Raw genomic sequence first — 16119 nt, 5'->3', positions numbered from 1 at the left:
CCCTGGATATCGGTACCAATATTCAGAGCTCCTAGCATCCCAGGTGCCAGTGACTAAGATGCCCTCAGGCATGCAATGGTATCAGGGCCCAGCTGAAGGCCTGGGAGAGGTTCTGGGAGAGGGCACACTTGCGGCGCTTTACCTGCGGCTCCGGAATTGCCATTTAGCCCTAGAACCGAGGAGTTATTCTCCAGTCTCTCTGGGTGGAACGTGTCTGTCTTGGCCCCGTAGGCCCTGCCGCCACCTCCGGCTGCAATGATCAGGGGCACCGGCACTCCATCCTTCATCTGACCAGGGGAGACATTCAGACATTGAGAAACCGAGCTGTGCTTCCCCCCGGAGCCCCCAAGCTCTGGTAAATTCAACCTGACTGAAGGTTTGCTGGGCAGTGGGGTGACCTGGACCTCTCAGTGGTCTGAGGTGGTTTGTGGGCTCTCAACCCTTGTTACAATAGCCCATCGGCTCCACCAGCTTCTCTATCAGTCAGGGTTCAACCAGAGAAGCAAAACCTATATACCAAGAGCAATATATATATACCAGGAGGTGGGGGTTGATCTTAGAGGCTGCTTCTTCTACTTCCTCCAGCCCCGTTCCTGAAGCTCCTCAGAATGGCCTCAGAGGTCTGGATGCTGGTGATTAGAAGCAGGTCTCTCTATGCTCTCTCTCCCTCATTCTTAGGGGTCTCTGACTCTGACCCCCAAAGATTCAAGCCCTCAGCATCACAGTCCTGTGGGAGGACCTAGCAGGTGGCCTCTGTCTTCAGTTTCTGGCCTGGCTGTGATGATGTCAGAAAAGTCCACCTTAGGACAGAAAGCTGGTCCAGGAGGGCAGAGTGGGACCCTCTGAAAGTAGGATGGCAAAGGCTGTGCATGGTGAAATTGGGCTGCTGTATCAGTAAGAGAAGAGTCTACCCTTTCTGGACAGACAGACTCTATATCTCTCTGGATCTCAGTCTGCTCATTTTTATTTTTTAATTCTTTTATTGGTTTTAGAGACAGGGTCTTGCTCTGTTGCTCAGGCTGGAGTACAATGGCGTGATCACAGCTCATTGTAGCCTTGAACTCCTGGGCTCAAGCGATCCTCCTGCTTCAGCCTCCCAAGTAGCTAGGACTACAGGTGCAAGCCACCACAAGTGGCTAATTTAAAAAATTTTTTTGGTAGACACAAGGTTTTGCTATGTTGCCCAAGCTGATCGCGAATTCCTGACCTCAAGCGATCCTCCTGCCTTGGCCTCCCAAAATGCTAGGATTACAGGGATGAGCCACTGCACCTGGCCCTGCTCATCTTTAGATGGGGATAAGAGCATCTGAGGTTTTTCTATCCCAGGGCTGTCATGAGGCTCTAACATCGCAGATGCACAGGAACCTGGTGGAAATCTGGCAGCACAGACCATACCTTAAATACGTAGGTGGCTCCACCCCCTCCTCCTCCTCCTCCTGCCCACTCATGCACACTTCTGTTCACACGGATTTCTTCTTCTATCACATTGTTCTCTCCAATGCAGACTTTCTGGATTAACTGGTTTGTCTGTAGAAACAAAAAGCACGTTAGGTTTGTGGCCAAACCAGAGTTCTCCACTTTGCAGCAGACAGAACTTCTATGCTTAAAAACAGGATCTGACTGTCTCTCAAAAAACTTACAGTTGAGTTGAGGAGGCAGAAAAATACACGAATAACTGTCACTCTGGGCAGTGTTAGGGAAGGACTACAAGGATAGCTTAGACAGAAAATGCTAGGAGAAACTGGGAGAGAGAGAGCAAGGTTTTATTGCTATGAGGACTGCCTGTAGGAGGCAGCTTTTAGTTGAGCCTTGAAGGATAGGGAGTTTTTTTTTTTCTTTTTTTCTTTTTTTCACAGAGAGTGGGGCAAAGTTATGTCATTCCAAGAGCAGAGAGCGGCATGAGCCTGGAGGGAAGTGGGTGAGTTGGGTGCGTGGGGGAAAAGCACAAGGGTCTCTTTGGCCCAGAAGTCTATCAGGACAGAGAGATTGTCCAGGACAACCTGTTTCGATCCTGTGGGATGAAGAGATCCAAGAAAGAATGGGAAAGGTCCTATGTGGTGAGATGGGGCTGGAGGGAGCGTAAATTAGGTGGATAGAGAGAATTAAACTGAACAGTCTGATCATGGCTAGAGGCCTTGAAGGCACTGCGAGGAGTGGACTTCATTCTCTATGAGAGCCATTCTCTCCCTGAGAGCCATCGAGGTTTTCTGAGAAGTCACAGTTCTGAAGCATCAGGAGGAGAGAGAAAAACCAGCAAGAGGCCAGACTCAAGTTTTATTCCCAGTTCTTCTCTGGGAAAATCAGTTCTCCCTTTTGGACATCTCATTCCTCCTAGCTAATGTTCCACTTCTTCCCTCCAGAATCCCTGGCACAGCCCTCTGCTTGCCTTGTAGAGTGAGCCCTGCAATCAGGTAGTCTGGATTCTCCACCCACCCCGGGAAACTGTGGCAGGGGCCCTCGATGTCTGATCCTCCAGTGTGGCTGGGAGTAAAGACAACACAGGTCATTGTGGCATTTACTGAGGGTAGTACAAGTAAGGCATCTAGTGGAGCGCCACACGCATGGTGGGAACTGAGTAAATGGCTGCTGTTCTTATCTGTTTGTTTTTTTTGAGACAGAGTCTTACTCCGTGCAATGGCACGATCTTGGCCCACTGCAACTTCCGCCTCCTGGGTTCAAACAATTCTGGTGTCTCAGCCTCCCGAGCAGCTGGGACTACAGGTGCACACCACCATGCCCCGCTAATTTTTGTATTTTTAGTAGAGGAGGGGTTTTGCCATGTTGGCCAGGCTGGTCTTGAATGCCTGACCTCAGGTGATCCGCCCGCCTCGGCCTCCCAAAGTGCTGGGTTTACAGGCGTGAGCCACTGTGCCCAGCCAGCTGCTGTTCTAATTTAGATTCACTTCTGGGCCCACATATGCTCCTGGTTGGGGCTCAGGTATTAGGGAGCCCCCAGGATTGTGCTGGAGATTTCTGTAACAGAATCCTGGAATCCCTGAAGAAGGAGGATGGTGCTTCAAAAACAGCCACGCCTGCTTGTCGGCCACCACAGCTCAGACGAATTCTTCAAACATCAGCCTGACCTCGGAGGAAAGTGACTTTTCTTTCACTTAATAGAAAAAAAGCCAGTAAAACATCACATTTCCATCGATGCTGCTTCGTAACCAGCCGGTGGATGCAGCCATTCTTCTTGAGCCACTTCTTATGCTAAAGCACTCAGGGGTGCCGGCAATGAGTACTACAGAAATTTCCAGATAAATAGCCGAGATGCAATTTGTTTAATGGCATTTTGGATTTAATGATGGAAATAATTTGATATTTCTTAGAGTGGATTTAGTGTGGGTGGAAGGCTCTGAATTGCTATTGTTGAGAGCTGGCATTTCCCATATGTACGTGCAGCTATGTCCTGGCCTGGGGGGAGACTCCTGGGAGGAGACCCTGCTCACTGCCACCTGGCACAGGCATGAGTTGCAAGGAATGTGCCCTGAGGGTTGGCCCTGGGGATGGGTCTGGGGGATGTGAGCTGTCAGCTGGGCAGAGCACAGGATTCAAGGTCCAGTCTGGGTTCTTTGTTTTTGAGACAGGGTCTCACTCTGTCACTCAGGCTGGAGTGCAGTGGCATGATCATAGCTCACTGGGCTCAAGTAATCATCCTGCCTTAGTCTCCGGAGTAGCTGGGACTACGGGCACAAGCTACCAGGCTCGACTTTTTTTGTTTTGTTTTGTTTTTGAGACAGGGTCTTGCTATGTTGCCCAGACTGGTCTCTGACCCCTGGCTTTAAGTAGTTCTCTTGCCTCAGCCTCCTGAGTAGCTGGGAGTACAGGTACGAAATACCACGCTCGACTAATTTTTGTATTTTTTTTTTTTTTTTTTAGAGACAGGGTCTTGCTATGTTGCCCAGGCTAGTCACTAACTAAGCGATTCTCCTGACTCAGCCTTCTCAAAGTGCTGGGATTACAGGCGTGAGCCATCATACCCTGCTCAGTCTGGGTTCTTGACGGCTCTGCCAGAGATTTGCTGGGCTATACTTGGTGAGGCACCCCGCCTCCCTGGACTTGCCTCTTCATCTGGAGATGGAGGGGCTGCTCAGTCTGAACCAGTGGTGCTGAGAAGGTCCACCCCCTCGGCCTCTGCTCCATCTCCCCTCTTGGCTTGTGGGCAGCAGTGGGACCTCCACCCCTAGGGAATGCCCTCCCCTCGTGAACAGATCTGGAGATTGCTGGGATGGGGAGGAGATAGCAGTGGGGCTTGAGGATGGGCTTTCCTGTAGTTGGAGCCAATTTATTTAACCAATATTTATTGAGTACCTACTTTGTGCCATCCCTGTTACAGGAACTTGGGAGATATTGGTGAACAAAAGAAAGATCTTTTGTGACCCACGCTCATACCCCGCACCCCTGCTTCTGGTGTCTCCTTTAGATCAGGTGGGGGTGGGGAGCGGTCAAGGCTCTTGCTGGACCAGTAGCAGCATTCGGAGGAGCTGCTGCCCTTTCCTCACCTGACTTCCAGGACTCCCCATCCTCTTGCATCCTCTCCTACCTCCCTGGTTCCTCTTTTTCGTCCCCCTTTTCTGGTTCCTCTTCTTTTCCTGACCTCTAAATGTTGAGGTCCCTTAAGCTTGGTCTTCGGTTTCTTCTCTATCTGTATTGCATCCTAGGCAATCTCATCCTGTCTCAACTTTATGCTGATTTCTCCCATATTTATATCCCCAGCCTGGACCTCTCTCCTGAACTCCAGCGGCCTGTCTCCGATCATCCACCTGTCTGCCTGTGGCTGTCTACCAGGCCTCTGCAACTCAGCATGTCTGATATTGAACTCCTGATCTTGCCCCCAAATTTGCTCCTTCTACAGCGTTCCCTAACTCAGGTGATGGCAGCTCCCTTCTTCCAGTGGCTCAGGCACAATTTTTGGAGTCATCCTTGACTCTTTTCTTTCTCTTAATTTCTCATTCATTCTGGCAGAAAATCCTTTTGGATTTGACTTTCAAATTATGCCCAGGATTCAACCACTTTTCATCCCCTCCACTGTTACAATCCTAGTATAAGCCATCATCATCTCTTGCCAGGATTAATGCCATAGTCCTTGAATTCGTTGTCTTGACCCTTCCCTTGTGTCCATAGATTCTTCTATGGTAGATTCTTCACATTGCAGCCCTAGTGAGATTTTTAATACACATACCACATTATGTCACCATTTGCCTCAAAACCCTCCTATGGCTCCAACATGCCTTAAAGTGGCCTGATCCAGCCCTATTACCTCTGCCTTATCTCTTACCTACCCTTCCTTTTGCTCCTTCTCCTCCAGCCTGAGTGTTCCTTGAGCATCGACGAACCTCTGGGACATGGCCTTTGCTGGGATCAGTTTCCCCAGATATTTCCCCCTCCCTCTCCTCAGATGTAAGTTCCTTGAGAGCAAAGAGCTTTCTTTTGTTCACCAATATATCCCAAGTTCCTGTAACAGGGATGGCATTAAGTAGGTACTCAATAAATATTGGTTAACTAAATTTGAATGAATTGAGTGCTGTCTGGATTGTGAGCTGGCTCTTCACAATATTTGCCTTGCAGGGGATGGTAATGGTGTGATTTAACATTTAGAACAGACTTGGCTGCCTAGGGGACATTTGGAAATGTCTGGAGGCTTTTGTGATTGTCATTTCTGGGGGTTGTTACTGGCACCAAGTGAGTAGAGGATAAGGATGCTGCTAAACATCCTGTAATACACAGGACAGACCCCCGCCCCTAGCCACGAAGAATTACCTGCTCCAAAATGCCAATAATGCCACTGTTGCGAAAGCCTGATTTAGACTCATGCCACCAGGCGAGGTTTGGAAGGCACTGGAGAAACAAAGGCTGAGGGCTGTGTGTGTGCGCGCATGTGTTGCGGTTGGGCGTGGGGAGGATTCTAGCAGCTGGAGCCCATTTCCAGCACAGGAGCTCCAGTGTGGCCAGGTACATAGAAGGGCAACTCCCCGCCGCCCCCATAGATGTGCAGTTGAACCAGCAAAGCTGCCACATCCGGCAGTTTAATTATTTTTTATTTTTATTTATTTATTTTTTTGCGACAGAGTGTTGCTGTGTTGCCCAGGCTGGAGTGCAGTGGTGCGATCTTGGCTCACTGCAAACTCTGCCTCCCGGGTTCAAGTGATTCTTGTGCCTCAGCCTCCCGAGTAGCTGGGACTACAGGTGTGTGCCACCACGCCCGGCTAATTTTTGTATTTTTAGTATATACATGGTTTCACTGTGTTGGCCAGGCTGGTCTCAAACTGCTGACCTCAAGTGATCCTCTGGCTTTGGCCTTCCAAAGTGCTGGGATTACAGGCATGAGCCACCGCACCTGGACCCTGCAGTTTAATTCTTAGAGTCCACTTCATTCTCTTGAGAATTGTGTCTAGACACCATTTTTTTCTGCCTAGTGAGAACTGGAGATGGAGGTAGTGCCTGGCAACGGCCATTTTTCCCCCTTTCCAAATGCCTCCTCAGGGGTGGAGGTGTGAAGCCACAGGGAAGACCAGTTACTCTCCCCACATGCCCCTGCTATGCCTCGCCCGACCAGCAGAGGGAGCTGCCCTCTGTCCCTGGCCCAGAATCGCCTCCTCCCGCCTGCTTGGGAACTTCCTGTGCGCCCACAAAATTTGAGAGCTAGTAGGTTGATTAATAAAAATGATAAAGTGCAGCAACCCCGAGGAACAACTAGGTTTCAATTGAATTTTAAAAAAAGACGCGGTCCTGTGAAAAGTCATAACTGATTACAGTCCAATCAAGTGAAAGTCCCTTGCAGAAGATAATGCAATCTTTCTGCTTAGATGAAGGAATTACATTAGCACTCAATAAATTCCTGTGAAAATTACAGCAGCCTGTAATTTAATGGCTTAATATATTAGGTTGGAAAGTACTGATTATAGTTGCTAAATAAAAGTTGGAGTTGAGACATTTTTTATGCAAAAGGTTGCACTTGCTAAGCTTACTCCTGTCGTTTCACCTTAACCCCGAAGGAGCAGAAGGGAAAACCTGAACTTTACTTTTCATGCTTCCTCAGCTCCTAGCCCAGGGCCTGGCTCTTAGGAGCCCTGAATTTATTTTGTGGAAGTAAACTGCTTTCTCGGTAGCCCCTCTTTCCATATCTCTCTGCCAAGGATGCTCTCAAGTAAGTTTCTGGAGAAGGAGCCAGGGGTCCTGGGTGCTAGAACAAAGCTGCTTGCTTTGGCCCCTTTTCCCGAGCAAAAGCTGTGCTTCAGGTGAGGGAGGGTGGGGCCTGGCCCAACCAGGAGATTCACCCTGCAGGGTGCTGAGTTCCCGCTAGGATGGCCAACCCTGCCAGGTCCTGCCTCCCCCCAGCACAGGCAAGAGGTGAACCACTGGGTTGCTGGGAGTTTGCACGGCTGCTGTTTAATTACTCTTTGCTGTCTCATTCCCCTGGTATGAACTTCCAGGAGGAGGGTGTTGAGTGCTGGTGCCTCCAAGAGGCCTCCCCGGGGCCTGAGAGAGTGCAGACGAGAAACCCCTGCTCTGGGCACTTACACTGGGGCAGGCGTCCTCTCCCTGCTGCCCGACCAGGATGTACAGTGTGTCGTCCTTCTCCAGGTTGAAGATGCCCAGCACAGACACGCCGTGGGACCGCATCATGGTGTTCTTCCCGCCTTTCCCGCCAGCAGCTCCGTAGCCTGAGATGCTGCAATGGGACAAAGAACATTGGCTCCCGCTGTGGTATGAAGACTGTCCCACTTCCTGCCAACCCAGCAGCTTCCAGTGGGCTGAGCACATCGCCGTCGTGGTCTGAGGGTTCTCCCCCATATCAGTCCCTGCAGAAAGGGATTCTTCTCCCCCACTTCAGGAGAGGATGGTCAAGTTTAGAGAGGGACAGGCAGTTGCCTCAGTCAGAGAACTAGGAAGGTGAAAGACTAGTAAAGGGTGCAAGAAAGAAAGAGAGGAAAAGGGCAGGGAGGAGGGAGGGAAGAAGGGAGAGAGGGAGGGGAGAGAGAGGGAAACAGCAGAGAGAGAGAGAGAGAGGAGACCATATGAATGTGGCATATTGGGGTGATGGCTTTCTGAATACCTAGGATTACCTCATTATGGTTTTCTCTCCTTGTCCTAGATCAATGGACTCACGTGACCTAGACAAGTAACTTCCCGATTCCTCATCTATGCTATGGGGATAATAAGTGAACTTGCCTCCTAGCCTACATGTGTTATGAGGATTAAAGAAATTATGACATGTGGTCTTAGAATTGTGGCTGACATGTAATAAGCACTCAATAAGTATTAGTTAATTATTATTATTATTATTATTAATGATGGTAGTAGCCATAATCGACTTGGTACAAAGTTGTAAAGTCTCCCCATGGGGTCTGGAAACAAGGAGGTTCCTCACAGAATGGCTGAGGAGAGCAGTGTGTATGAGCCGACTGTCTATTCCCACCCCACCGGTAACTCCTTCTGGAGCAATACATGTACAGACAACAAACAACCCATCATTATGAAAATAAAAACAGAATGTGGGGATGGGAGATGATTTCTGCTGCCTCTTAGGTTGCTGCAATGAAGTCAAGCAGGGATGGGGAAAAAAGAACTCTCTTCTGAACCATATCAGAAGAGCGGCATGTCTTGAAGACAGCTAGTGTACCAGCTAACAAATGTGTCCAAAGAGACCAGCTGCCAGGGTACAGGACTCGGCAGACTTTCACATCCGTGTGTATTCAGATCCAAGGTCTTTTATGAAAAACCAGGAAGAGATGCCAGGCAGTTTTGCCCATGTGCACATAGTAGCTCCTTTATCTACAGTTCCGGGAACTGTCCCTTCTTCCCAGTGTGTGAGGGGCCTCCCGGAGCTCTCAGAAGGCAGAGCCCACGGCCCTTCTGCAGAGGCTGTTTGCAAACATGGCAGGCAAGGAACTGAGGTCTTCATGAAATGCAAATGGAGAATCTAGTGCCCACTGCCCTGGTGAGTGCCTGGGCATTGATGGGAGTTTATCGAATGTTGGGAGGAGTGTAAGGCTTTGTGGACCTGAGACAGCTCCAGGCTCTTAACAGCTCACAAAGAAACTGGGGAGATGATCTTCCTGATGAAAAGAGAAGTCTCACCATAGGGTGGCTACATTGAGGAGGCAAAGTGGAGTGCTCCCGGGCTCCCTGATCAGGTGGGGCCATTTCCTGCCCCTGTGCCCTCTCTGAGCCCCAGCCCCTTCCCTAGTAAGAGAAGAATCATTTTCATTCCAAAAAAATACGATAGTCCAACAAAAGGAGCTCATGGGTGAAAGCCCTGGGGAAGCTGCAAATCTCTGGCCAAAATAAGGGTTGTCAGGTGCTTAGGGCCAGGAGGGAGATGGGGGACTGTGACAGGTGGTTGTGGGGTGTGGGGATGGGGTGAGGAAGGCTAATGTTGGCTTCACGTGGAGCTTGCAGATAGGTAGGGCTCTGAGACAAACAGAAAGAGGTAGTGGGAATTGGGGCTTGTGTGAACGGAAGTGAAGAAGCAGGGAGCCTCTGGTATGTCCGGCTGCAGCAGGTGGATGGAGTGGGAAGCTGAGGGCTCTAGGTTTGGAGAGGGCTGTGGGCTGATTACCAGCATCCTCCAATGTGCCAAGCATGATGCATGCTCACAGGCACACGGCATCACCCAATAGCCATAAACAGCAAATGTTATTAATCTCATTTGACAAATGAGGAAACTGAGGCTCAGAGGGACTAAGTAACTCATCTGAGGCCACACAGCCAGTCAGTGGCTGGCTATGGTCCAAACCCTCGCACATCCTCTCTTAGAGGTCATTTCCTCCCCAATATGCTGCTGGGATGCACAAAGAGAGGGGTCTGAGAAGCCATTTGCCCGTTCTAATTCCCAGACACTCAGCCACACACTCCCTCCTGATCCATGAGAAATGGACAAGGTGATAACAATAATTAAAAGGCTGAGAAAAAGGAAGGCTTATTGGTGAAAGGTAAGAGGAAGCAGCATTATTTAGCTCAGTGAACCTGGGCAGGGGACGACGTGGTGGCTTCCTGTAGTCTAGGGACGGCAGTGTGGATGGGCCCCAAATCTGTCCTGCTCACTGCCCCAGGTTTCTGGGGCCTGGTCAGGCTGCATAAAAAAGTCATCTCCACCTGAAGATGTGGTTTGCTTGGAAAACTTCAGCCCAAAACAAAGTGCTCATCCTACCCACTCCTGCTGTGGTTGAGAGGTAATCGTCACGCTGCCCATTCCTTTTGGCATCATTTGCATAGTCATTTGCATCAACCATGCATTATGAATCAGTCTGAACTCTTTCGTATGTTTAAATTTAGCCAAATTATTATATTTTAGACGTTGTTTGTTCCTGACTCCTTTTACCCTTCCTAAGCCTTCTTTGCTATTTTTCCCACCCCGTTCTCCTCAACCACATCTGAAAGCCAGCCCCATCTACGTCTTGACCTAGTTCTTGATGGTGAGGTGGGATGGAAAAAGCCCCGGGCTCCAAGTCATTTGCTGGTTCTTGTCTCCGTTCTTCTGGCTGTGTGACCTGAGGCAACATGGTCAATGTCTCAGAGCCTCAACTTCCACTACTGAGGAAGAAAATGAAGACAAGAACCCCTGCTCTCATGGGCATACAAAGCGAATTTGAGAAGACTGCAAACCCATGCAAAGCACAAGGCGAGACCCGGGGCTGGGGTCAGCTCTCTAGATTCCAAAGTAGACAGTAGAGCTTGGCGAGCAGGTGTCTGTGGCTGGGTTGTACTTTCCTGGGTGGTGGCCTCAGCCCTACATTTCCAACCCAGATGAGGGGCTGGCTTAAAGTCACAGGGAGCAGGCAGCTGCCTGCCTGAATTAATTGCGGGGGTCCTAGAAGGAGTAGCTCCCTCATCAGTCCCCTGAAGCCTGAAATTCCACCATTAGAGCTTCACTCCTCTGGAAGCTTCTAGTTGCTACTACAGGGCTGATTGCCTTCGGAGTGGGATGTGCCACAGGTGGAAAAGCAAGGGCTTGAATGCAGACAGACCTGGATCCAAATCCCAGCTCTGCCACTCAGGGCCAGGAGTAGGTTGAGCCCGGCGAGGTGCCTCCCTCCCAGGGAGGACCTTGCACTCGACTGACCCCAAGAAGAAGCACCTCCTTAAATTTTCTGTCCAAGGTGCTTTGCTTACCTCTCCCCGGTCCTGGCCCTGCCAGCATTACTCACTAGCTGTGAGACCTTGGGTAGATTATTTCCCCCCACTCTGAGCCCAGATTCCTCATGTATAAAAGGGATAATAATACCTACCTTGTAAGGCTGTTATGATAATTAAATGAGATGATGCTTATAAGGGACCTACTTCAGAGCCCAGAGGGCAGCCAGTGAGTGACAAATGGCAGCTGCTGTCATCATATGCCCCCATGGGTGAGCCTGTCCACTCCTTTTCTGGGGGTGACTTCTGGGAGGCAGAAGGGGACCAAGTAGGTGAACCAGGGCATGGCCAAGAGGGCTTGGGGTCAAGGCTGTTCAGTTTCACCCAGGGCCCACCTCTGTGTAAAGCACAGGGCAGCCTTAGCTCTTCTGAAGACCCCTGCACCCTGTGAATCACGTTACACAAACTCATGCTACGATAATAGCCTCAGCCTGCCTCTCCGAAGCTTTCTCCCTATCCCTTGTAAACAATTTATTTCTGATGGTTGAGAAACAACAAGAAATTAATGTACCTGCCACTCAAGTGGGGAAAATGACTCACAGTGATTCCAATTTACTGGAAATTACAAGATATTGCTTTGAACGAGCTGATGCTGTAATTTTTTGGTTTTTCCTCATCTAAATCCATGTCCCCTGGTCAGAAGAGATGTTTATTGGGTTTGTGTTTTGTATTATAAACTGTGAACCATTGTTACCTGATGTAATCGAGTTGTGAATCTTTTTTAAATAAAGAATTAGCAGCAAATCAAAGTGGCTGCCTGCCGGATCCTGAAATGAGAGCACAGCTGGTGTGTAGCACATCCACAGTGTCCACACACACATTGGGGGATCTTGGGGGAGAGAGCGGACCCCCACTCAGAAAAACAGAAGCACCCCATTCCTTTCTGGCACACCTTCCGGAGGAGCGGGAGGGCGGCATCCTGCTCTGGGCTCTGCCTTTAACTCCTCGTGGGATCCTGGGCAAGGCCCTTTTCTCCCCTGTTTCTCAGCTTCCTCATCTGTGAAATCAGGTTGGTGAGGTCTGTCCTACCCACCCTGCAGGGTTATTGTGATGACACACGACGCGTGTGAGTGTGGATGGAGCTTGGTCAGCGGGAGATTTCTGATCAGGTATATAGTTGCATTATCCAGATAGGGGTCAGGGTTGAAGGGCCCAATTGTGGAGGCAGGTGCTTCTCAGTGGGGCCGGCCCAGGTTCCACTCCTGTTGCGTCAGTGAGCAAGGTTCATGGTCTGTTTCTCCCTCAGCACCTTCCTGGCCAGTGTAGCCCTAAGTGCCTCAAAACACCTGAGCTTGCAGGGACCTCAGTGACCTCTCTCTACAGCCCCTCGCTCTGCAGATGGAGCCTCTGGAGAGGAGGGAGAACAACTTTCTAAGTCACATGGAGCATTGGTGGTGGAGGTTGAACTCAAACTTAATTCTGCCTGCAGCTCATCCATCTTTTCCTAATTCCTCCATCTCTGACATTCCCTGGTCTGTGCCCTTTATAGCGATGGCTATCCATACAATTACTTTGGCAATGAATCATGCCTGTGATATCTCTCCTACTATTGTCTAGAACTTGATTGGCTTTGTGGACTGTTATTAAACTTTTCTGTCCTATGGTCTTTCTAGAGACTGTGAGGTTCCAGAGTCTCAGGCCTTTCTACCAGTCTAGTCAGTGCCTGGAACACAGTAGGGCTCCATGGCTCACTGCCTGGCACACAGTAGGAGTGTTATGGCTCAGTGCCTGACACATGGTAGGACTCCATGGCACAGTGCCCTGCACACAGTTGGGGCTGTATGGCTCACTGCCCTACACACAGTAGGGGCGCCATGGCTCAGTGCCCTGCACACAGTGGGGCTATGGCTCGTGCCCTGCACACAGTAGGGGCTATGGCTCGTGCCCTGCACACAGCAGGGCTCCATGGCTCAGTGCCCTACACACAGTAGGGGCTTTATGGCTCGTGCCCTGCACACAGAGGGCTCCATGGCTCAGTGCCCTGCACACAGTAGGGCTTTATGGCTCAGTGCCCTGCACACAGTTGGGCTTTATGGCTCTGCTACACATGGCTCCATGCAGTGCCCTGCACACAGTAGGGGCTCCATGGCTCAGTGCCCTGCACACAGTGGGCGTATGGCTCAGTGCCCTGCACACAGTAGGGGCTTTATGGCTCAGTGCCCTGCACACAGTAGGGCTTTATGGCTCAGTGCCCTGCACACAGTAGGGGCTCCATGGCTCGGTGCCCTGCACACAGTAGGGGCTTTATGGCTCGTGCCTGCACACAGTAGGGCTTATGGCTCGTGCCCTGCACACAGTAGGGGCTTTATGGCTCGGTGCCCTGCACACAGTAGGAGCTCCATGGCTCAGTGCCCTGCACACAGTAGGAGCTTTATGGCTCATGCCTGCACACAGCAGGGCTCCATGGCTCAGTGCCCTGCACACAGTGGGCTCCATGGCTATTTGTGGAGTTGAACGATGGTGTTGTCTGGCTGCACACGCTGGTGCCCCAGGTGAGGAAATGAGTGTCATTGATAGAGACCATCAGGAACGGCTGTGGCCCAGGTCAGCTGGCTCCAGCTGGGACCTGGGGCCTCTTGTCCATTATGTTTGAAGAGCAGGTGAGCTGTGCGAGGACTGCCATTGGGAGCTATGGGCCATGCTTGACAAATGGTGTTATATAGGATCTGTGTGTGTATAGTAGTGGGTGGGGAGGAGGTGGGGGCAGGACTGTGGGCTGAGAAGGATGCTGGTCCTAGACAGGTAGGAAGGCAGGCAGGCTGGAGGGGGAGAGAGGGATGAAAGAGGAAAGAAGTCAGGGAGAGAGAGGGGGCAGGCTGGGCTGAGTGCTGGCGCCTCTGCCTGTGGCAGGCCACCCGTGGGCTCTCACCGAATCCCCCAACAGCCCTCTCAGAGCTGGGCTGTGCCATCATCTGTCTCCATTTTATGACAACACGAGGATGCTGTCCCCCTCCCCAGCACAAACCCCATAATCCACGTTCTTCTCATGGCACTGCAGTGGCCTCCCACTCTCCCATCAGCTCCAGCCACCCACCCTCTAGACACTATGGTCACTCAGCACCACAGCCCAGAGGCCTCCCGATCAGGGCCTCTCTTGCTGCTGCCCTGGCCTTGCCTGTTCTCAGCCAAGCTCGTGGGAGAGTGGCTGCGCCCCTTGTCCTCGCTTCCTCAGTCCATGCCAGAGTGTGGATGTAGTCCCGGCGTTGCCCCCGACCCCACATTCACTCAGTCCTCAATGCTGATTCCACCTCCTGAACACCTCTGGGCCTGTCTCCTGCACCTGACCCTCCCCTGCCATCTTTCCCCTGTCCTGGCTTAGTCCTTTTGACCCTGGCCTGAGTGACAGTGACTCTCTTCCATCTGCTCTCCCCACCTCCAGGCCGTTTTTCTCACTTCCACCCTCATGCTGTCACCAGGGGGAGCGAGAGGCATTTGGGGGTAACACTGCAGCCCCAGGACCTGGCCCTGCTGCCTCCAGCCTCGGCTCCCCGAGGCCAGCCTTGCCCAACTTCTCATCAGCAGTACTGACTTCTTGTGCTCACCGCAGGCTGTGGCCACCCGCTTCTTTGTAGACAATGCTTAGGGCCTTTGAACTTAACCCAGGTGCCCATCTGCTGGCAGGAGCCATTCACAAGCTGAGCTGAGTGCAGCGCCTTTCCCCTGGCCTCCGCAGCAGCGCCTTGCGTAAACCTCCACTGTAGTTCTCTCTACACCTCACGGAGATGCCTCTGCACACAACACCACCACCATTGGCAGCAGCGCCTCTGGGGCAGGGCTGGATCTTAATCACCTTTGCACACTTGGTGTCAGGCACAGCATCCTAATTGGTGCTTCCTATGGGTCACTGAGATCTGCAGAGCAGGGGGAAAATGAAGCCCAGGAACCTGGGACACACAGACTGCATCACCTGTCAGAGGAAGTGGTAAGTCCAGGGCAGGGAAAGCAGGACATGGTGGGTGGAGGAGATGGGGGTTCCAGGGTTGCACCCAAGCCCCCATGCCAGCCTGCTGTCTCCTCCTGCCTGCCCCGCACCCCCTTCCTCTCCCTCTTTCTGGGCCTCTTCCTTTGTGGAAGTGGGCAAAGCTGTAGAGGGTGGGGGGTGGGAGGTGGGCCCAGGATAAGTTACCAGCTAAGAGTGGGGGTGTTTCCAACTGTGTACATCCTGGAGGAGGCCCCAGGCGATGGTGGCCCCCCCTTGGCATGAAGTTGGGGCTTGGTAGCATTCGCTGCCTTCCCTTCACCTCCCCAGCAGCGGGCAGAGAAGTCAGTGGAGCCGTCCCAGTGCCAGGCCTCGGTGGCAGCCACGCCTCCAGGATGGGTGGGTTCGTTAGGGTTCTGCTCCCACCTTTCTGTTTCCAAGCACCTTTTTCTCACGTCCTCTGGTGCATCTTGTGTTTTTTTCAACAGATGAACTGCACTTATTAAATAGTAATAATTACTATGGAGAAAAAGTCTTTCAGAGAAAGGGTGCTGACTTCTCAGTCATATTCTGACTTGGGGACATTTTGAAGTGGTCTAAAAATCAAATCATTAACTGCCTGCTTCTCAGATTACTAAGTTATGTGACCAATAGACTCAGGTCATCTAAGACCTGAGTCTTTTCCAAGGCCCAAGAGGAGGTGAGGGTCAGGAATATCTGTTAGAGCCTTTGTTTGGTTAAAATACAAGTATTCAAAAACAACAATGACTGGCCGGGTGTGGTGGCTCACATCTATAATCCCAGCACTTTGGGAGGTCAAGGCGGGAGGATCAGTTTAGGCCAAGAGTTCGAGACCAGCCTGGCCAACACGGTGAAACCCCGTCTCTACTAAAAATACAAAAATTAGCTCATGCCTGTAATTGCAGCTACTCGAGAGGCTGAGGCAGGAGAATTGCTTGAACCTGGGAGGCGGAAGTTGCAGTGAGCTGAGGTGGCACCACTGCACTCCAGCCTGGGCAACAGAGCGCGACTCTGTCTCAAAAACAGCAGTGACGAAAACCCCAACT

The 16119-nt window shown here is 51.3% G+C and overlaps 1 protein-coding gene across 1 annotated transcript in view; it reads right to left on the bottom strand.

Moving 5' to 3' along the window:
• Positions 1–16119, bottom strand: part of ALK (ALK receptor tyrosine kinase) — a 525427-nt gene that overhangs the window by 42353 nt on the left and 466955 nt on the right. Inside the window, exons 13-15 of the mRNA XM_030799790.1 lie at positions 7519–7669; positions 1396–1527; positions 143–287 (exon numbers count right to left, since the gene is read on the bottom strand). Coding sequence (XP_030655650.1) covers positions 143–287; positions 1396–1527; positions 7519–7669 — 428 coding nt within the window. The remainder of the gene's footprint in view (positions 1–142; positions 288–1395; positions 1528–7518; positions 7670–16119) is intronic.

The sequence above is a fragment of the Nomascus leucogenys genome, chromosome 19 (genome assembly GCF_006542625.1).
Source record: "Nomascus leucogenys isolate Asia chromosome 19, Asia_NLE_v1, whole genome shotgun sequence".
NCBI classification, from domain to species: Eukaryota; Metazoa; Chordata; class Mammalia; order Primates; family Hylobatidae; genus Nomascus; species Nomascus leucogenys.
Note: the sequence above shows the minus strand (reverse complement) of the source record. Positions and strands in the feature narration are given on the sequence as shown.